This window comes from Schistocerca piceifrons, chromosome 2 (assembly GCF_021461385.2).
Source record: "Schistocerca piceifrons isolate TAMUIC-IGC-003096 chromosome 2, iqSchPice1.1, whole genome shotgun sequence".
NCBI lineage: Eukaryota > Metazoa > Arthropoda > Insecta > Orthoptera > Acrididae > Schistocerca > Schistocerca piceifrons.
Genome location: NC_060139.1, coordinates 907,817,686 through 907,839,897, shown reverse-complemented (window position 1 = coordinate 907,839,897; position 22,212 = coordinate 907,817,686). Strand labels below are relative to the sequence as shown.

Genomic DNA, 22,212 nt, shown 5'->3' with positions numbered 1-22,212 from the left:
TGACAGAAGGTGCACCATGATGAACTGGAGGGAATTACAAAACAATTAAATAATAAAGATTGTAAAATCTTATTCCAAGCCTTCTGGATATACATGGGATATCCACACATGTCCTCAAGAAAAATACCTATGAAACTGCTGAACAATTAACTATGGTAATTAAAACATTTCTCTCTTATGGTGTATTTCTGGAATTTCTGAAACTTGCACCCATACAGTGTCGGTTTATAAAAAGGGTAACCCAGGCATGGTAGCAAGCTTTAGACCAATCTCAATAATTCCAATCTTTGCTGCAATGAAAGACAGTCTCTAATTACTTCAAAAACAATGAGCTCTTCTCAGATGCACAGCATGGTTTCAGCAAGGAAAAATTTACAATAGCAGCAGCACTAGATCTTGTTGCTAAGATAAATCACAGTTTTGAAGAAAAAGAACTTTTAGCACTGGCACTTTATGACCTCAGTAAGAAGTGATAAGCTCAGGCAGATTTTATCAGTGCAAGGAGCACTATCGTGTGACCAGAAGCTGAAATATGGTGTGCCACAGCAATCAATAATGACCCCCCCCCCCAAGTCATAGTAAAGTAAATGATTTTTAGTTCTCGAGGGCAGTTTCTGCAATTTGTAGATGTCACAACTTTGAACATGAAAGGCATCATCAATGGTAGCAAGGCCAAAGAAGCAGCAGATGCTTTGTCTGAGGTGACAAAAGAATGGTTTTTTATAAACAAAATGAAAATCAGTGAAGAAAAAATGAAAAAAATTGGCATGTAGCCCCAGTGAAACTTCTGGGGTTCATGATGGACAGCAGACTCACATTGCAAGAACACACTGCACACGTGTGACACACTGTCACAAGTCCTATATATCCTAAGGAAACTGAAACATGAAAACTGGCCAATATCTGCCAATAGTATATTATTCATTGTTTCATAGCCACATCATCTATGGTCTGTTACTGTGTGGTCATTCTACAGGTTGCAAGAAAGTGCTATAACTTAAAAGAAAGAAAGGAAAAAAGAAAGGACCATAACATTGAGTAGGAGACAGAAGCACTGCAGGCCATTATTCATAAATTTGGAAATAATGACTGTTTATAGTCATTATGTATTTTTGTGCCCCTCCATCCAGTTAAGAAAAACTTATATTCCTTCAGAAATAGGCAAGAGATATGTGACCACAACATCCAAACAAAGAGACCATAAACATACCAACCTGTTCACTGTCCAATACAAGAGACATTTTTGTGACTACTGTCCTGAGAATGTTCAAATCACTGCCCATGGAAGTGCAGTCCTACCGCTGAACACGTTCCAGAAAACAATTTCAAGAAGTATGTCCATTAAACTTCGTCTAGACTATGAACAAAGTGAATAAATTCAATGAACTTTCTCCAACACTAGTAAATCTGTCAGAGAACAAAAATGTCAATGGCAGGTGAAATGTATCTATAGTAAAATTCTTCATCTGTTCAAATTTTTTTGTTAAGTTATGTATTATTTGTATTTAATAGAGGGAAACATTCCACGTGGGAAAAATATATCTAAAAACAAAGATGATGAGACTTACCAAACAAAAGTGCTGGCAGGTCGATAGACACACAAACAAACACAAACATACACACGAAATTCAAGCTTTCACAACAAACGGTTGCTTCATCAGGAAAGAGGGAAGGAGAGGGAAAGACGAAAGGATGTGGGTTTTAAGGGAGAGGGTAAGGAGTCATTCCAATCCCGGGAGCGGAAAGACTTACCTTAGGGGGAAAAAAGGACAGGTATACACTCGCACACACACATACATATCCATCCGCACATACACAGACACAAGCAGACATTTGTAAAGGCAAAGAGTTTGGGCAGAGATGTCAGTCGAGGCGGAAGTGCAGAGGCAAAGATGTTGTTGAAAGACAGGTGAGGTATTAGCGGCGGCAAATTGAAATTAGAAATTAGTGGAGATTGAGGCCTGGCGGATAGCGAGAAGAGAGGATATGCTGAAGGGCAAGTTCCCATCTCCGGAGTTCTGACAGGTTGGTGTTAGTGGGAAGTACCCAGATAACAAACTGTCCATTCGCATGAATGGACACAGGCAGACAGTGTTTGTTGGTAATGAGGATCATCCTGTGGCTAAACATGCCTTGGTGCATGGCCAGCACATCTTGGCACAGTGTTACACAGTCCGGGTTATCTGGATACTTCCCACTAACACCAACCTGTGAGAACTCCGGAGATGGGAACTTGCCCTTCAGCATATCCTCTCTTCTCGCTATCCGCCAGGCCTCAATCTCCACTAATTTCTAATTTCAATTTGCCACCGCTAATACCTCACCTGTCTTTCAACAACATCTTTGCCTCTGTACTTCCGCCTCGACTGACATCTCTGCCCAAACTCTTTGCCTTTACAAATGTCTGCTTGTGTCTGTGTATGTGCGGATGGATATGTGTGTGTGTGCAAGTGTATACCTGTCCTTTTTTCCCGGTAAGGTAAGTCTTTCCGCTCCCGGGATTGGAATGACTCCTTACCCTCTCCCTTAAAACCCACATCCTTTTGTCTTTCCCTCTCCTTCCCTCTTTCCTGACGAAGCAACCGTTTGTTGTGAAAGCTTGAATTTTGTGTGTATGTTTGTGTTTGTTTGTGTCTATCGACCTGCCAGCGCTTTTGTTTGGTAAGTCTCATCATCTTTGTTTTTAGATATACACTCCTGGAAATGGAAAAAAGAACACATTGACACCGGTGTGTCAGACCCACCATACTTGCTCCGGACACTGCGAGAGGACTGTACAAGCAATGATCACACGCACGGCACAGCGGACACACCAGGAACCGCGGTGTTGGCCGTCGAATGGCGCTAGCTGCGCAGCATTTGTGCACCGCCGCCGTCAGTGTCAGCCAGTTTGCCGTGGCATACGGAGCTCCATCGCAGTCTTTAACACTGGTAGCATGCCGCGACAGCGTGGACGTGAACCGTATGTGCAGTTGACGGACTTTGAGCGAGGGCGTATAGTGGGCATGCGGGAGGCCGGGTGGACGTACCGCCGAATTGCTCAACACGTGGGGCGTGAGGTCTCCACAGTACATCGATGTTGTCGCCAGTGGTCGGCGGAAGGTGCACGTGTCCGTCGACCTGGGACCGGACCGCAGCGACGCACGGATGCACGCCAAGACCGTAGGATCCTACGCAGTGCTGTAGGGGACCGCACCGCCACTTCCCAGCAAATTAGGGACACTGTTGCTCCTGGGGTATCGGCGAAGACCATTCGCAACCGTCTCCATGAAGCTGGGCTACGGTCCCGCACACCGTTAGGCCGTCTTCCGCTCACGCCCCAACATCGTGCAGCCCGCCTCCAGTGGTGTTGCGACAGGCGTGAATGGAGGGACGAACGGAGACGTGTCGTCTTCAGCGATGAGAGTCGCTTCTGCCTTGGTGCCAATGATGGTCGTATGCGTGTTTGGCGCCGTGCAGGTGAGCGCCACAATCAGGACTGCATACGACCGAGGCACACGGGGCCAACACCCGGCATCATGGTGTGGGGAGCGATCTCCTACACTGGCCGTTCACCACTGGTGATCGTCGAGGGGACACTGAATAGTGCACGGTACATCCAAACCGTCATCGAACCCATCGTTCTACCATTCCTAGACCGGCTAGGGAACTTGCTGTTCCAACAGGACAATGCACGTCCGCATGTATCCCGTGCCACCCAACGTGCTCTAGAAGGTGTAAGTCAACTACCCTGGCCAGCAAGATCTCCGGATCTGTCCCCCATTGAGCATGTTTGGGACTGGATGAAGCGTCGTCTCACGCGGTCTGCACGTCCAGCACGAACGCTGGTCCAACTGAGGCGCCAGGTGGAAATGACATGGCAAGCCGTTCCACAGGGCTACATCCAGCATCTCTTCGATCGTCTCCATGGGAGAATAGCAGCCTGCATTGCTGCAAAAGATGGATATACACTGTACTAGTGCCGACATTGTGCATGCTCTGTTGCCTGTGTCTATGTGCCTGTGGTCCTGTCAGTGTAATCATGTGATGTATCTGACCCCAGGAATGTGTCAATAAAGTTTCTCCTTCCTGGGACAATGAATTCACGGTGTTCTTATTTCAATTTCCAGGAGTGTATTATTTGTATTGTAATATAACAATCTTGTAATTTTTGACACAGTGTATCATGCCATGTTGGTCAACAACACATGGCTGGTAGTAAAACTGGTAATACTCTTTAATTATCTGGAACCTAGAATGAGACATACCATTTTCCTTTTACAGACTCATTCAAGTTTCTGGGCCTCATTTTCAATAACAAGCATGCCTGGCTGCCACATCTGAGGACTCTGAAACACAATTTTCAAAGTGATCAACATATTTATGTTCATAAATCATAAAGTATTGGGAGCAGACCAATCTCCACCACCTGCACCAGTATTATACAGATTTTGTTTGTTACTGTCTGATACATGGACATTGTACCTAAAGACACTACTTGCTAAGACACCATGAGGGAATCAGATTGCAACAGGGGCTTTTAGGAGCAGTGCAATGAGCAGTCACTGCACAGTTTGAATTAAGTGACAAATCCTTATGGTGCGGCAGGCCTACAAAATTTAGAGTATTACACAGTCACTGACACACTTGCCATTGCATGTGCTTCAATGGAACGAGACTTTAACAGTCCACTGAACAGAAATCAATACTTAAAACATTGTTGGACAATTTAAACAACATTGTCATTTTAAGTGCACCGAGTACCCGATTAGCATTGCTTTCAATTTTTTTATGCACGGGGGTCCACAGCAATAATGAAATTATTAAATGAAACGTTTTTTTGTTGTAAAGGCTGAATTTTATTTAAGAAAAATTTATATTCCATGATCGGGCAATTTCAGTGTCACTGTCATTTTCAAATGCACCATTAATCAGACCCCAAATACACCTGAGTAGCATACAACCACCAAAACATAACTTTAATTTCAGTAATGCTGATTATTCATTTTCATTATTGTTATTATTATTATTATTATTATTATTATTGTTAGTAGTAGTAGTAGTAGTAGTAGTAGCTACAGCAGCAGTATGACAGCACTACCGAAAAAAACAATTTTCTATTGGCATTTGACATAACATGATAATAATATTAAACAGGAAACACTAGGAAAATGTTTTTCCTATTTAATATTAAAACATTCATGTAATGAATTCCTAATTTCAAGTCTTTTCTGCCTATTGTGACTACTTTAAACAAAATGATATGTAAATCATTAAAATATGGAGGAAATGATTGAGACGATAACATATGAATCTTCCATGCAGAAGGACATTGCCCAGAACGTGTTCACGCTCAACAAATTGACATGCAAGAGTTCTCAGCAGTTAGTAAGCCTAACTGAGTTGCAAATTCTAACAGAAAGAAGAAGTTTCTGCTGCTAGGAAGTTCGCTGGTAAACGTATGGGCCAGCAGGTGGTGGAAGTGTTGGGAAGTGAGTACGAGGTCACCAGCATTGTGAAGCCTAGTGCAGGGTTGGCTCAAGTGACTGACAGCATAGGGGAGTTATTTAGGAATTTTACGAGAGAGGATCAGGTAGTGATTTTGGGTGGAGTAGGGAACAGTCTTGATAAGGATGGGGAATATGAGTAGGTGGTGACTGGTAAAGATAGCTACTCAAACTGGTGGCACTAATGTGCACTTTATGCAACTGTTTCAGCATCATGATCAGCCTCATCTTAATGCTGCTGTTAGGTGTGTTAACATGGGGCTGGAGAAGGCACTGATGGTGGAGGGCATGGCTCACGTTGCAGTGGTGCCAGTTGAGTCTATCAATAGATAGGGTTTCACTAGGCATGGCCTGCACCTCAATAGTTATGGGAAGGGTAGGTGACAATGTAGTGGGTGGTGGAGGAATCACTCATGGAAAAATTTCTGTAGTAGTTGGTGTTAGAACTGCACCTTTTTTAAGATTTAAGTCAGCTGATAGGTATCCCTGCTTAAAGGAAGTCCCTCCAACAAAAGAAGCACCTTCAGAGGAGGTCAGGTACCCAAGTAAAGAAGGAGTTAGTGTATTTCATCAAAATATAAGAGGTATTACAGATAAAGTTAGTGAGCTGCTTATAGATGTTGACTTTTGACATTATTGGTTTATTGGAACACCACTTAAATAATTTGAAAATTCAGATGCTTCCTTTACCAGGTTTTTCAAGGAGTTCTTTGTAGAGTGGGGGAATGTCCATGTACATTATTCCATTTGAGTCTGTAGACGTATCACGGTACTGCACTGAACAGGTATTTGAATGTTGTGCAGGGGCAGTTGAATTTAGTGAAATTAAACTTCTAATTGTTGTTGTTTATAGATCCTCTAACTTTGACTTCAGAGCATTTCTGCTGAAGCTGGACAGGGTTCTTGGTTCACTTTACAGGAAGTACCAAAAATTAGTTATATGTGGTGGCTTCAGTATTAATTTGGTATGTGAATGTAGAAGAAAAAGGATGTTGGTAGCTCTGCTAAGCTCATATGGTCTGATGCAGGCTGTGTGTTTTTTTCAACCATGATGCAGGGGAACAGTAACACAGCCAGGGAACAGTAACAGAGCCATAGACAATATTTTTATTCATTCTTCATTACTAGATAACATCCTGTTAGTCAAAGGGTAAATGGCTTTTCAGACAATGATGCACAAATTTTAACACTAAAAGGCTTTTGTACTCAAACAGATGTTATGTATAATTACAAACTATCTAGTAAAGCTAATCCAAGGGCAATTGAGAGTTTTTTAAACCTCATTAAGGAACAAGAGTGGCAGGATTTTTATAGTGCCGGTAACGTAGATGACACATATAATGCTTTCCATAATACATTTATCATGCTCTTTAAGAGTTGCTTTTCATTAGAACATTCTAAACAGGGTATTAGCAGTAAAAGACAGTCTGGGTGGCTGATTAGTGGGATAAGGATATCATGTAGAACAAAGTGGGAATTACATCAAAATATTAGAAGTAGTCACAATCAAGCCACAGTAGCCCATTACAAACAGTATTGTAAGGTACTTAAAATGTTATTAGAAGGGCAAAGCGTATGTGGTACGCAAATAGAATAGCTAATTCGCAGGATAAAATTAAAACCATGTGGTCATTTGTGAAACAAGTGTCTGGTCAACAGCGCAAGGTCAATATAAAGTCAGATCACAGTAAAAATATTTCTGTTAATGATAAGTCAGATATAAGTGCAGTATTTAACAATCATTTTCTGAGCATTGCTGGTGAATTAAATAAGAACTTAGTTTCTACAGGGAATCTTATAACTCTCTTGGTAAGTGCCTTTCCGAGATTGATGTCTGAAATACTCCTCTGTGATACTGACAAGGGGGAAATAGAGTCAATAATTAAATCACTGAAGACTAAGGACTCTCATGGATATGATGGAGTCCCTAGCAGGTCATTAAAGTACTGTGCTGCACATGTTAGGCCTGTAATTAGCCATATTTGTAATTTTTCCTTTAGGAATGGTCAGTTTCCTGAATGATTAAAGTGCTCAGTAGTAAAGCCATTTTATAAAAAGAGAGAAAGGGATAATGTAGACAATTTTAGACCTCTTTCTATGCCATCAGTATTTGCTAAAGTTATTGAAAAGGCTGTGTATGTGAGGATAATTGATCATTTTACACGGCATAATTTGTTATAAAATGTACAGTTTGGCTTTAGAACTGGTTTAACAGCTGAAAATGCTACATACTCTTTTCTCTTATGGAAAGGGAGTAGCTCACAATTGGTTCACCTCTCTTTAATAACAGACAGCAAAAGGTCATTGTTCAGTGTTTTATATATATATATACTGCTACATCCATTTTCAATAAGCTACCATAAAATTTAAAAATATTAGCAGTAATTCATGCACTTTCTAATCGAAACTGAAGAGTTTCCTCATTGGTCACTCCTTCTATTCTGTTGAGGAGTTCCTTGAAAAATTAAGCTGATTCCTACATTATATTGTTGACTGCGCCTACTTAAACTTATGGCTTGTCTTTTTGTGTTTATAAACATTTCATTTTGCCTGTTATTACTTTTATGTAGTAATTTCATGTACGGACATGTTCCATGACCTTGGAGATTTGCTCCTCAATTCGATCCTAAGGAACTAGAGGTGTAAAATAAAAATAAACTACCAATTTACGTAGCAATTGTGTTGTGAATAAATGACCATACGGTCACATAAAATAGCTGCAGTATTAACTCTGTATTAAACTGTCTCTTGCTATTTTGCAACACATAAAGTGCTTCCTTCTTGTTAGTATTATAACTGTAATTCAGTCTTTGTGATACTTTTCTATGAAGAGCTGTTTTCCCTCCAGTAACTTATTTTGATCTGCATCCATAGCAGCAACTGTTATTCAGCATTGCAATTACTAATAAATGTATAAAAATTGAATCAATAGATGTCATATTAAAGTTTATATCTCACATTGCAAAATATAAACAACTATTTTGGTTTGATGTTGGCAACAAGTGTAGTATGATATGCTCACACTATAGATATTCCTACTCTACACTGAACCCATGTTTGTATATAAAGGGAAGATGTGACTCTACAGGCTTACACCATACATTGCTTTGAAGCCAGTGCTGCCATGTTGGATGCCCCAAAACATTAGTAGACTAATATTTACAATTGCTTCCTGTTCTTAATTTTTGTCATGTTTTAAAAAGAAACAGTTACAATGATTTTGTGAATAACATGAAATCAGGTAGAAATTTTCAGATGTTTTTTCTGGTCTTAAGTGCACATTTGATCCAGTAATGCAACACATTTCACCTCATTAATGCAATTTTCATTTTGTTATACAATTTAAATAAGCGAAGAAGAGAAGAATATGATGTGAAAGGGCTGTTTTCACAATCTAGCATTTTCCTTAATACTGACTGATGGAACTATGTTCAGTCTATGTCCTTTTCCCAAATTTTTACTATGTTTGGTCAGTTTCCAATCTCTCCTCCTCATGGTGTTTACCCAGGGAGCTTTTCAAGTTGGACTGATAGGAAATCTAAAGTCAAATGACAGAAATGAAACCACTGCAGCAAAGGTAAACAGCAATAACAAAATTGATCTACATAAAAGAAAATATCACTTGAACAAGTCGGCTTACAATTGAAATGTGACTCCTTTATACTTTAGACGATAATGAGAATGGTTACTGCACCTGTAAATGGTGCAAGCTGGTATTTTTGATCAAAACACTTCCACCAGAAGCTAATGTTTTGGTGAAATTCACGTGACAGACAATAGCTTCAAGTTTGTAACATCGTGACAACTTCCCTCATCATACTTCCAAGGCTGAACCCTTGGGATTACATGCCTGAGGTGTGCATTGCTACCTGGACACCTTCACAATCTTCTATGATGGTTTTCATTCAGCAGACATATCCTGCACTGGTTGGTAAAGTGAACCAGACTACCTCCATCCAGGCTCCATTCCAAGTGTTCTCTTGCTCACCTCCTTTACAGTCCATGTTGTTATGGGGAGGAAGAGGAGGGGTTTGTACTTTTGTTCATAATGGATGCCTTGAGGCTAAACTGCTTGGGCAAAGATGGTTGCATTTGTCTGTGTTGATACAGTCCTCAAAGTTCACACCAGAAAGATAGTACACAGTTCTGTTGCAATCTGCTTGGGGAACCTGAGAGCCATAATTTGTAGATAGCAGCCATTAGCTGGTGCTTTTGACTGAGCAACTACTATAAGGCAACTCTTCAATGTTTTTTATCTTAAGATAGAAATTGAACATTCAAATGATGTCACTGTAGTTTATGACAATTTGGTGGATATTTACCCATACTGACAACTCTTCTTGCTATAAAGTGAGAATGTGCTCACAGTTTAATCTTGAAATGATAGCCTGGACATGTATACAAGCAACATTTTCCTGCTTACAGCAATAGAGAATAAGGCTTACTTGTATTTCCATTACAAAAGTGACTTTGTGATGCAATTTCGTGTCGTCAAAACAGTCTAGAGAGTTTCCAAGCAACAAAACACAAACTATGCAAGGCATAAGGGTGGTATCAACTAATTTCAACTTTTTTCAGGAATTTCTATAAAGGTCTGTTCTCATCCTACAAAACACAGGGCAAAGTTGTACCATTCTGCTGAGTACCACTTTACATTAAGATCCAAGGAAGTGAGCAAACAGACACACCTGCCAATAAAACCTGCCAAGTGTCCATTATAGTGCAATATTATGTCACTGTTGAATCAACAATTAATGAGATAGTATTATTCCTTTGCATCATAGTGGTAGGGTGAACTGGTACAGACTCATCTCCATAGAGAGTACTGTCTTCTGGCTCATGGGTTTCTACTCTGATGAGGGGACTCACCTAATTATGGTGTGTGAGAAATATGCATTTCATTTCAATAGGCCATATATTATGTGAATGTATTTTACACTCTTAACAAGAGGGCACACAAATTTAAATGGAGAGTTGTTTTTTATTTCAACTGATGACTAGTCGAGTGTGGCACATATTTTAAAGTTTTGTTGATTGCTCAGACAGCAATCTGAACTTGAAGGCTTTCATGTGCTGAAATGCTGCTGGTTCATAATTTTTAGCATAGTGGTTTTTGCCATTTTAAATAATTTTTATCTACAGTTTTAAAAGCTGAAATATCAAAGTTTTTATTCTGTGTGCCTCAGAAATTTGCTTTACTAGGCTAACTGCTGGGACTATTTTAGTGTAAGTGCCAAAGTTAGATTTCAAGTCCTCAAAAAGCCTATTCATCATCATTGTCATCATCATCATCATCATCATCGGTTATCAGAATCACCACCACCATCGCCGCTTGGACTAATATTTTTAAGACCTCATATATGGTACCATCTAATTATACAGGTGGAATCACCTAAAATTTGCACCACAAATATTGCGGACATGGAAAGTGCTACTGATCTATGATTTTCATAAAATGGGATTGGTAGTCAGAAGCTCATATTGTCAGCCAATAAACAGTTTATAATAATACTTCAGAAGTGTATTTTTTGTGCAAACATACACTTTTTTAAGTCGAACAGTGCCTATTGAAATTAATAAACTTAAAGTGTGGTGAACCAGAATGTTAGTGGTGTTTGTTGCAGGATTCTAGTGCAAGTCATTTAAGAGATACTGTATTTTGAAAAGTTTCCACACCAACACTTGTTTGTGCCATTCATTCTGTGTATGTTAGGTTTGTGTACAGTGTGCCTGTGTATTCCTCGAGTGCATTGTGACTTGCTAGTCAGTTGGGGATGTGACAGCCCAAGCAGTATATCATGAGTGGATGATGGGATTTACCAATCCAGAACTAGCTGATATGCTCATGGTATATGGAGAGAGTAGGAAGAATACAATTTGTTCTTGTACAGTGCAAGCGGCCAGATATACCAACAGACGTCACCCATCATGGCACTTATTTATTGCCGGCCGCGGTGGCCGTGCGGTTCTGGCGCTGCAGTCCGGAACTGCGGGACTGCTACGGTCGCAGGTTCGAATCCTGCTTCGGGCATGGGTGTGTGTGATGTCCTTAGGTTAGTTAGGTTTAAGTAGTTCTAAGTTCTAGGGGACTTATGACCTAAGATGTTGAGTCCCATAGTGCTCAGAGCCATTTGAACCATTTGAACTTATTTATCAACCTCTTCAACTAGTTACTTGAAAGTGGTAGTGAAACACCTGGACAATGTAACAGAAGGAAACAAGTGGTGGCGGAAGAGGGGGAAATTAATGTTCTTGCTGCAATTGCAGTTGATCCGCACATTAGCTCCCACACAATTGAACGAGGGAGTAGCACAAGTCAAGCAAGTGTCCTACGCATTCTCCATCGACATAGGTTCCAGGTCTATCACATCTCTCTCCATCAAGAGCTGCATAGGGACAATTACAAGAATGGTGTTAACTTCTGTACATGGGCATTAAGACATGATATTCCAGCTGTATCATGTATCTTGTTTAGTGATGAAGTCTCATTTACCAATCATTGGCAGGTAAACCCCAAAACATGCACTATTAGCTTGTTGATAATCCCCATTGGCTTCGTCAGGTGGAACTTCAGCATCCATGGGGTGTAAACGTGTGGTGTGGTGGAATAGTGAAACATCAGCTCATAGGCCAGTTTTTCATAGATAGAGCACTGAGTATGCACAAGTACCACAGCCTCCTAACAGACTATCTTCCACAGAAGTTACAAGATGTTCCTCTGCAGACTAGGAGGAACGAGTGGCCCAACATGACGGCTGCCCAGCCCATAGTGCATAAAGTGCTAAGCATGTCTGCACACATTGTTTCAAAATCGATGGATTTGATGCAAGGCACCTGTACCTTGGCAGGCCCGTTCCCCAGATTTGATGCCTGTAGACTTTCTTCTGTGAGGAAAGCTGAAAGATGCTGTCTGCAAGCACATACCAATTACACCTGAATGATATGCAATGATGTATTATTGCAGCCTGCTCAGACATCTCCACTGAGATGCTAGCACATGTGTAGTAGTCATTCCATACCAGACTAGGAGGAAGTATTGCCACTGCTGGTGGTCATCTTGAACACAACCTGTGATGGTTAGTTGTTTCCTTACTGGTCAGAATCCACATAACTAGTGTATACACTTGTCTTGTTCTTTAGTGTGTGCTACCACAGGTAATGTAAAATTGTTGGTGTGACAACTTTTCAAAATATGAAATCACATAAATGACTTGCACTAGAATCCTGCCAACAACAGGACGGACATTCCAGTTTTGCTTACTTTTAGTTTGTTGTTGTCAAGAGGCTTTGTTCCATTTAAAAAGGTGTAGGTTTTCACAAAAATACACTTTCTCAGTATTATTACAATCTGTTGATTGACTAACAGTAAGAGCCCCTAACTACCAATCCATATTGTGAAAACAGCACACCAATAGCACTTTCCATTTCTATAATATTTGCAGTGCAAGTTTTATGTGATTCACCCTGTGCAGCTATTTTCAAATGTGTACCCACAACTTTTATAAGCACTTCCCAAATAGCAAATTGCAAATACACTTTATATGTCTTATTGAAACACCACAAGTTTTAAGCCTAAAGGAGCAGTGATGACTGAACTTATACCATATATTCTATCAGTGCACATTCAGCCTTAAACTTTCAGTGTTTCAATAAGACAAATGTAGTAATATTCAAATTGTTATTTATGACATGCTTATTACAGTTGACAGTAAACGCTTGAAAATAACTATATAGGTTAAAACTCACTGGTATATGATGTCTCAATAAATATTACGGCCTGAGTGGATAAATGTACAAATTTATGGTTCTGTTGTCCTCTGTGAAAATGATGTATGAGACAAAAAAAATCCCATTGTGAGACAAGATGGTCAATACCTTCATGGAAAAATGTTTGTGGTTGTCCATAGAACCACGATTGCACCCATGTATGCCCCTACTCATCCAAACAAATCGACGGCCACAAATGTCTTTCTTCAGGGCTCCAAAAATCTGGAAGAGATGTGTAAGGGCATCCCAGTGAACTTCTGCAGTGCAGTTGAAACAACAGGCACACCAGCTCTGAGAAAGTCATTGATGATCTTTCTCTCTGACCACAAGGGCCTGCTGCTCAATGTCGTTCTGGAACAAGGAGCCACAATTAATGCACAGTGGTACTTGTACACCTTGAAAAGACTGGTCCATGTTATCCAGCCCAAATGCCTAGGAATGTTGGCAGATGGCATCATTCTGTTGCTGGATAATGCCCACCCACATGTTACCAAGGCTGTTTCAACTTCACTGCAGATGTTTCACTGTGAAGCCCTACACGTCCTCCATACAGTACCAATCTCACACTACACAATTTCCGTATCTCTTGAGCCCTGAAGAAAGACATTTGTGTCCATCAATTGCTTTGGACAAAGAGATGGACTCCTGTGTAAAATAATGGTTTTACAGGCAACCGCAAACATTTTTCCATGAAGGCATTGCATGTCTTGTCTCACAGTGGAATAAATGTATTAACAGTTATGCTGATTACTTTCGAAATAATGAACAGTTTACTTACTTTTTAGGGTTCCATATCTCAACTGCTAAAAACAAAACCCTTACAGGATCACTTTTTTGTCCATTTGTCTGTCTGTTTGTCCAACTGTTAAAAACCCTCTTTCTCAGGGACCAGTTGATGTGTCAAGTTGAAATTTATGTTCCATACTAAGGTATATGGTCCCTTGGCCGTGTAATAAATGTAGGCTTCTAAGGCAGTGCAAATAAAAGATATGACCTTTTATGTCCATATTTTGATGCTCACAAACCCACTCATCAAAACCTATAGGGTACTTCCAGGTGACCAAGATTCATGAAATTTGGCAACAACTAAGGTTTTACACTACAAGTACAGGAAAAAAATCCAAAAAGTGTTGATTTGTAATTAAATAACATGAACAATTTTTTTGATTGTCTGTTTGTGAAGACCCCGTTTTCTCAGGAACCAGGAGGTAACATCAACCTGAAATTTATGTCACATGGTACTAAGGTCTATGGTGCCTCCTTGCGGTGTAAAAAGTTTAAGCTTCCGCCTCAATGCAGTCAAAAGATACAGCCATTCATGTCACATATTTGGATATCTTGCCAGTATTTATACTGATTACAGGCAAAACCGGCCAAAATTCCCATTCCCTAGATGGATAAGCTATCTATATTTATAATTAAGTTTGTACAGAACCCTTGGTGTTGAGTCCCACTCACACTTACCCAGATTTTTTTCCGATCTCTCTTGTTTTCCTTTGACCGCACCTTACAGAATTCTATGTCTTCACTTTGGATGTCATTTTGACTAAATTGTATTTTACTTTTCCATTCAGCTATATATTATACATTATCAGCAAACAATCGCAGCAAGAGTCTTATTCACAGCAAAATTCTCCTGAGCATATAATGCAGTCAACAGTCACTAAAAGTTCGGGAACTTGTCTGCTTTGCACTATGTCATAGCTTTGATATACGTCATCTTGTGTAGAGAACCAAGAAGAAAAACAACTGCTTACAATTGCTAAAAATTATGAATATTGTACTTATTGCTTATCCATAAATCTGTGATGTTCATGTAATATAGTCTTTGCACTTATTGTTTCAAATTACAGCTAGATGCCCTGATACCTGCTTACAATACATACAGCTGTTGCATGAAAGAAACAAGAAGTGACCAGATAAAAGCACTCATGGCCACAATTGATGCTGCAGAGCAGGGTTGTTTAAATACACAGTCCATGAAAGCAAGGTTTGTAGATATAAGAAAGTATATTTCTTTTTCCCCTTCTTTTTAAAATTAACTTCATCCCCAAAACAAAATTCTATTGGACATATTGCTTGTAGTCATAAGATTTAGCAGTTTTATATTCAAACATAACAAGAAACAAATAAATATGTTCGTTAAACACACTGCCTGACAAAAATAGTGACACACCCAGAAGACATACTCAGATGACAATGTAACTCCATATGTTTCACACTGTTGGCAGGTATGTAAATGATGCGAGTTTAAATTCTCTGTGAAACGATTCACACAATCATAGCTATCGGTCATTAAGGCCCTTGTCAGTCGCAGACACACATGCGCACACACTCATGCAAACGCAAGTTGCATTTGCGTGAGTGTGTGTGTGTGTGTGTGTGTGTGTGTGTGCGTGCGTGTGTGTCTACTGCTAACAAAGGCCTTAATGACCGAAAGCTATGATGTGTGAATCTTTTTATTGTGCCTATTGTGACTCAGCATCTCCGCTATATGGTAAGAAGCAACTTTCCTTCTCTGGTATTGTTACATTCCATCCTGGATTTTGCATTGTTTAATTCTCTGTGAAAGGTAGACTTACCACCACAATGCTTTTCGTGTCATTTGTGTTCAGTGTTGCCAAATCTGGCAGTGTGCTTAAGGGGCATGAGAAGCATTGGATATTGAGTTATCGCTGCTATAAAGAACATAGAAATGCCGGGTACTCGTAAGAGACCTGACAGTTTGAAAGAAGCATCTTTATGGGTCTCTATTTTGCCAGCTGGTCAAATCATGCAACACTCAGATTTGTAGGATATTCAGATGTGACAATGGCCTAATGCTGGACTACGTGGGACTGTGTGGGCTGGAATACTCATGAAAGTTCCAGATAACCAAGTCACAACCACAAGGGAGGATATTACGGAAAGATAAAACATCATTTGACTGTATGATATGCTTTATTACATGATCTAGATTTCAACCTCAGGCCATTTTCAAGTGTTACAACTAGAATAAATGAATACACAATAAAAATACAAACAGCAGAAAAGTATGACAGAAGTATAATTAATGTTTAGACTACACGATTTGTTTTCCTCCTAATACGTCAAAAATCAATTGGCTTACAAGGAACACAAATCATTAAAATATATATATCTTTGGTTGTATAAACCTGATGTTTTGTAACTAAAAGTGAGAAAGGAAAGAAATACCAAGTTGGAGGGATGTAGGAGTGGAGGGGTGGAGAAGAACAGAATTGTTATAAAAATTAGATGTGCACGAGGGGGTGGGAGGGGGGAGGTGGCAGCAAAGTGGAATACAGTGTTCACAACATTAGTGAACGAAATTTTTCCTTTTTCTAAAACATGGGTTATGCATGCCATATAATGGAAACACTGACATCTTGTATCTACTGCAAAGGTAATGTAAGCGGCCTGTTAAATAAACACTTCCACTACCTTGTTCCCTGACATACCATAGATTACATGGTGCAGACTGTGATGTCTCTGTGACAATCTTTGATGATCATTTCACTTGATCATTTCACTTATGTTTATGTTGGTTGCCGCTAGACAGAGTGAAATGAAGTGTAAACCTGTCATCTGGTCATCCATTTTATTTCACAGCCTTAGCCTGTTAATAAGCCCTGCAAGTCATCACCGCCCAATTGACATATCACAAAAATGTTCTCACTTTTACTTACGAAACATCAGCTTTATATAACCTAAGATGATCTCTGACATGTATGCAACAAAATAAATCATGTAACTGGAACATTAATTATATTTATGCCCTACTTTTCTGCTATTTGTACTTTTATTGTGCAATCATTTCTTCAAGTTGTAACACTTGAAAATGGCCTAAGGCCAAAATCTAGATCATGTAGTAAAACATATCATATAATCAAATGATGGTTATATCTTTCCTTAAGTTCCATATGACTGTGGCTGGACATGAAGGAAAAATCAAAAGGAAGGATCATTGTATTGTGCACCAAGCACACTGTAGTGCCTTTACATCTGCACCTACCTTCTAAGAACAAGTAATGGACACTCTGCAACATTGTGTCATCCTGCACCATTGGTCAGAGACTAGCAGCAGCTGGAGCAGTTTAAATATGGGTGTACGAAGAGTCTGTTAAAATTGTGATACCAGAAGTATTAGGCATGATTGTATCAAAATAAACTGAACAATAAATCAAATTAGTAAGTTAACGTGAGGCATTCAGCTGTGAAAAGTAGTTACTGAATATAGGTGGCCAGTGATTTCAATGTGTCATCAGTTTTGCCACAACTGTTGAGTCAGTTTCTTGTGCCTCCCCGTTTCCATTTTTCTCTTGTTTAATAACTGTCTTTATTAATTTTGCTTTGCTCTCTTTTAGTTCTGTGTGTAGTACATATCTTTGTATAGTACATATTTTCCACTTGTTTGATAACTACAATTTCATGTTTAAATTATGTACATAAACAGAAGACTACTTTCTGTCCACCCTGTATATTGTAACCTTACTCAGGTCAACCTAATTGTCATTGGATTAACCTCAGGACACCATGGAAAGAGATGCATAATCTTAAGCACATATTGTGTGTGTGTGTGTGTGTGTGTGTGTGTGAGAGAGAGAGAGAGAGAGAGAGAGACCTAAAGTAATGATTAACCTACAATGCTTGACAAAAAAAAAAAAAGCATCCAGGGCTCTGGGATGGAGCTGATACCTGAGCCAGTCCCCAACGTGTTGTGTTGGGGACACATGGAGGGATCTTGCTGGAGATGGGAGTACCTCATCATTATGCAGACAGTTCACAGAGGCATGTACCATATGTGAATGAGCATTGTCCTGTTGAACCAGAGGTGACACATTAGGTCACAAGATGGCCATGAATACCATTGTGCTGTCAGAATTCCCTCAATCACTACTAGTCATGAGCTGAAGTTATTCACAGTAGCTCCCCAGACCATGACACCAAGAGTAACACCACAGTACCACACCAAAACATTAGAATGCAGTGCAGAGCAGTGCTTCATCACTGAACACAATGTGATGCCTTTCATCAGCAGCCCGCACTTCCTGGTCACAGCATCACACCAAACAAAGCCACTTGTGCCGTTGCATTAATGCTGGCCTAAGCCAGGTGTGCAGCCACTCGTGCACCCCCTGCTGCACCTTTTCATCGGAACAATATTTATTGCCTTCCAATGCCACTTTGAGTGGTCCAGAGATATGTTAATCATTTGGTGCAAAGTCTCTTAAGTATGGCAGATGTGGCAAAGTATCAAAGTGCAGGTCATTGACAGTTGCAAGTGTTGCAAGGGCAGCATGAGTCCGAGCATTGTCATGTCGAAAACTGACATCTGTACTCATAAGTCCATGTATCTCTGATCTTATTGCACTGATCTTATTGCAGCTGAAGCTGATTCTTTAATGTACCAGAATACGATGCACTGATGATGTTTTCCCAGACCATGTAGTGTTCTAAGACAACACCTCATTCATCCCAAAAGAGAGTCAGGAAAACGTTCTCTGCCATTGGCTGCATCCAAAATTTCTTGTGTTTTGATGATGAGGAATGGTGCCATTCCTTGCTTGCTCTCTTCGTTTCGTGTTGGTGGTAGTGTATCCAGGTTTCATCTTCTGTAGCAATTCTCATGAAGAAGCTTCAGAGTACCACAAAATTTCTTCACAGGTGTCTTTCAGTTCTGGAGTGAGCTGGCATGGCACTCATCTTGTGGACACTTTGTAAAACTTAAGCACTTCATGAATGATTTTGATGTGCTGAGCCATGACTGATGTTCAGACCTGGAGCTATTTCATTCACAGTCATATGGTGGAGTTACATCACAATGGGTCTGACTGCTGCAAGAGAATCTGGTGTCATACCTCACTGTGCCTGACCCGAGCACTGAGCATCTGTCACAGAAGTCATGTCCTCTAGTCCACTCATAAGCTTGTTGCAAGCCGATGGATTTCAATAGGTTTCGTGCCTTCACTGCTCAGAACACACATGACAGAACACTGTTCTTCCTTGGTGCATGTCATAAGCAGGGCATTCCTTACATCATTGTAACAACTTATAGAGTGACTACACTAAATGCTGAATTTTAATTAAACTTTTAAGGTTTTCATTTGACTCCCTCTTATATACTGATGCCTCAAAAGAGAGTGGTAAGACTCCTGTGTTAAGTACATGACAGAAAACCCTGATGGGTTCTTTTCAAAGATCCTGGAATAGTTGCACTGACTTCCCAACACATTTGCTGCTTTATGGCAGTTTCTAATAATAATAATAATAATAATAATAATAATCAGTTACAAAATAAACAAAAATGATTTCCAAATTGATATTGTCTCCAAGTCTAGGGAGTTTAGTGGGCTTTTGTAATCTGCTGCAAAAGTTTTCAAGTTACCATAACTAGGAATTCCTGTAACTTTAAAATAAAATTAAAAACACATGCCACACCTTGTGCAAAGAGCCATGTCCATTGTAGGAAAGCTTGTGATAATACAGTTGTAAGCAACTGTTTTCTACATTTTGAACTTAAATAATTTTCATATTCAAATAAATGTTGTTCCCAGAGAAGCTTTTTTTTTAAAAAAAAAAATCTGAGATTGAGATACCGGTAAATCATATGTAGCACGACTTAATTTGCCAAAACAATAAAATGTAAATATTGTTTCATAGATGGTGAATTAAATAGATTTTGTAGATCATGATTAAAAATAACTTGAACTTCAGTACGACAACTAACTTTCATTTCTAAGATTCGATGGTGTATGGTTGATGATGTATGGTTTGTGGGGCTCAATTGCACGGTCATCAGCGCCCGTACAAAGTCTCAATTTTTACACAGTCCAACCTAGCCACTGTCATGAATGATGATAATGATGAAACAATGAGGACAACACAAACACCCAGCCTTCGGTCAGAGATAAGTTTCGAATTGTGTACACTAAATTGGAGAGAAAACTAATAAAATATGAGACTGAATTTCTGGCCATTATTTATCTTCAGACTCGCAGTCTTCTGATTATTTTAGGGGGAAATAAAGGGTGCAAACTGTAATAGCTACCACAACAACTTTTACATGTTAATGTATGGCTTCCATGAATCGATGGTGCATTTTGTGTTTACTATATTTTTGAAATAAAAGGTGGGCATCATAGGGTGTTTTTGACAATATAATGAAAAAATAATTGCTACTCACCATATAATGGAGGTGCTATGTTGCAGAAAGGCACAACAAAATGATTGTCGGAAAGTTAGCTTTTGGCCTAAATGCCTTCCTCAAAAATAAACACACACACACACACACACACACACACACACACTCACACACACACACACACACACACACACACACACAAACATGACCACAGTCTCTGGTGACTGTAGCCAGTCTGGTTCCGGCTGCCAGAGACTGTGGTCGTGTGTGTGAGTTGCGTTTGCGAGTGGGCGCGTATGTGTTTTGTCAATTTCTGATAAAGGCCTTGTTGGCCAAAAGCTAACTTTCCAATAGTCTCTTTGTTGTGCCCTTCTGAGACTCAGCATCTCTGCTAAATGGTGAGGTGCAACTATCCTTTTCGTTATATTGTTACATTCCATTGGGTGTTTTTGAATTTTCACACTCATACAAATATATTTGAACTATCCAGTACATTGCTCTGAAGTAAAATTAAGAAACATAAGTTGGAATTATAACATTTTTGATTGTGCTGGTGTCTATTTCTGTTATAGTTCAATTGATTCTGCATTATATTATGTCTGAACATTTGTTTCCAGAGCTGGCCGTGCAGCTTATGTGAATGAAGCACTTCTCACAGATGTTGATGCAGGAGCTCATGGGGTAGCATTATGGTTGAAAGCAGTTTGCTCTGTACTGATAGAGAAATTGGGAGGAGAGAAAGCTAAATGCCTTTGTAAATCTGGTCACTGATGCAACACATTCTTATCTAATGATAAAAGTATGAAGGTCCTACAGTTTTAACCTTTTTGTACAGTTTTTATCTGTTCTGTACCACACCATCACTGTACTAACAAAATATTTTATAATAAAGTGGAACTGAAACACTTATCACCAATGTCTACACCTTGTGAATTTTTTAAAACTGGTGTTCAAGAATATTTCAATCAGTGAGTAGTTATATAGGATCTAACTCAGTAAGTACTCACTTCAAACTTCTGTGAGGTGTTGGGTTTATTATTAATGAATAATGTTGGTAATCTATAAACTTTTATGTGAGAAATCTGTACCTATTGAGCAGGTTATAAGGTTTTCAAAATACTTTAAAGGAAGGATGTCAAACAGTTGTTTGATAATATTCTTTGAGTGAATTTTGTGGGGGATAAGTGTTTGAGTGAATGAATTTTTATGTGTAGTCTAAAAGGGATGCTTAGGCAACTAAGGGCCGTCTGTACAAATGTCCATGGAGGAGGGAAATTTTGACACAAGTTCACGAAATTGAACTCAGCTCAGGAGTTCACTCTGTTGTATAACAATTAACTTGTATCAGCAGAATGAGGTTAAAAGTTCATCTAAATTGGCACAAAACATTGGCAACACTGCTAAAATCAGCTACTGATATGATTACTGCGATTTGACTGCAGATATTAATCTTACATCATACAATGAAGCACCAAAGAAACTTGAACAGGCCAAAAATAAACACACACACACATACACACACACACACACACACACACACACACACACACACACACAAACGACAGTCTCTGCCAACTGGAGCCAGTCTGGCTCAAATACAGAGATATGTAAGCAGGCAGAATACGGCACTGTGGTCAGCAACGTCTCTATAAGACAACAAGAGTCTGGTGCAGTTGTTGGATCAGTCAATGCTGCTACAATGGAACTTTATCATGATTTAAGTGTGTTTGAACGTGGTGTTACAGTTGGCACAGAACGATGGGACACAGCATCTCTGACGTAGCAATGAAGTGGGGATTTTCCTGTACGACCATTTCA

General features: G+C 39.5%; 1 protein-coding gene across 2 annotated transcripts in view; it reads left to right on the top strand.

Annotated features, from left to right (window-relative positions):
- LOC124772664 (triokinase/FMN cyclase-like) overlaps positions 1 to 21,306 on the top strand; it is a 156,957-nt gene extending 135,651 nt beyond the window's left edge. For both annotated transcript variants that reach the window (XM_047249340.1, XM_047249338.1), the window contains 2 exons: positions 15,107 to 15,243; positions 21,012 to 21,306. In XM_047249340.1, coding sequence (XP_047105296.1) covers positions 15,107 to 15,243; positions 21,012 to 21,165 — 291 coding nt within the window. In that variant the 3' untranslated portion in view covers positions 21,166 to 21,306. The remainder of the gene's footprint in view (positions 1 to 15,106; positions 15,244 to 21,011) is intronic.
- The last annotated feature ends 906 nt before the right edge of the window (positions 21,307 to 22,212 follow it).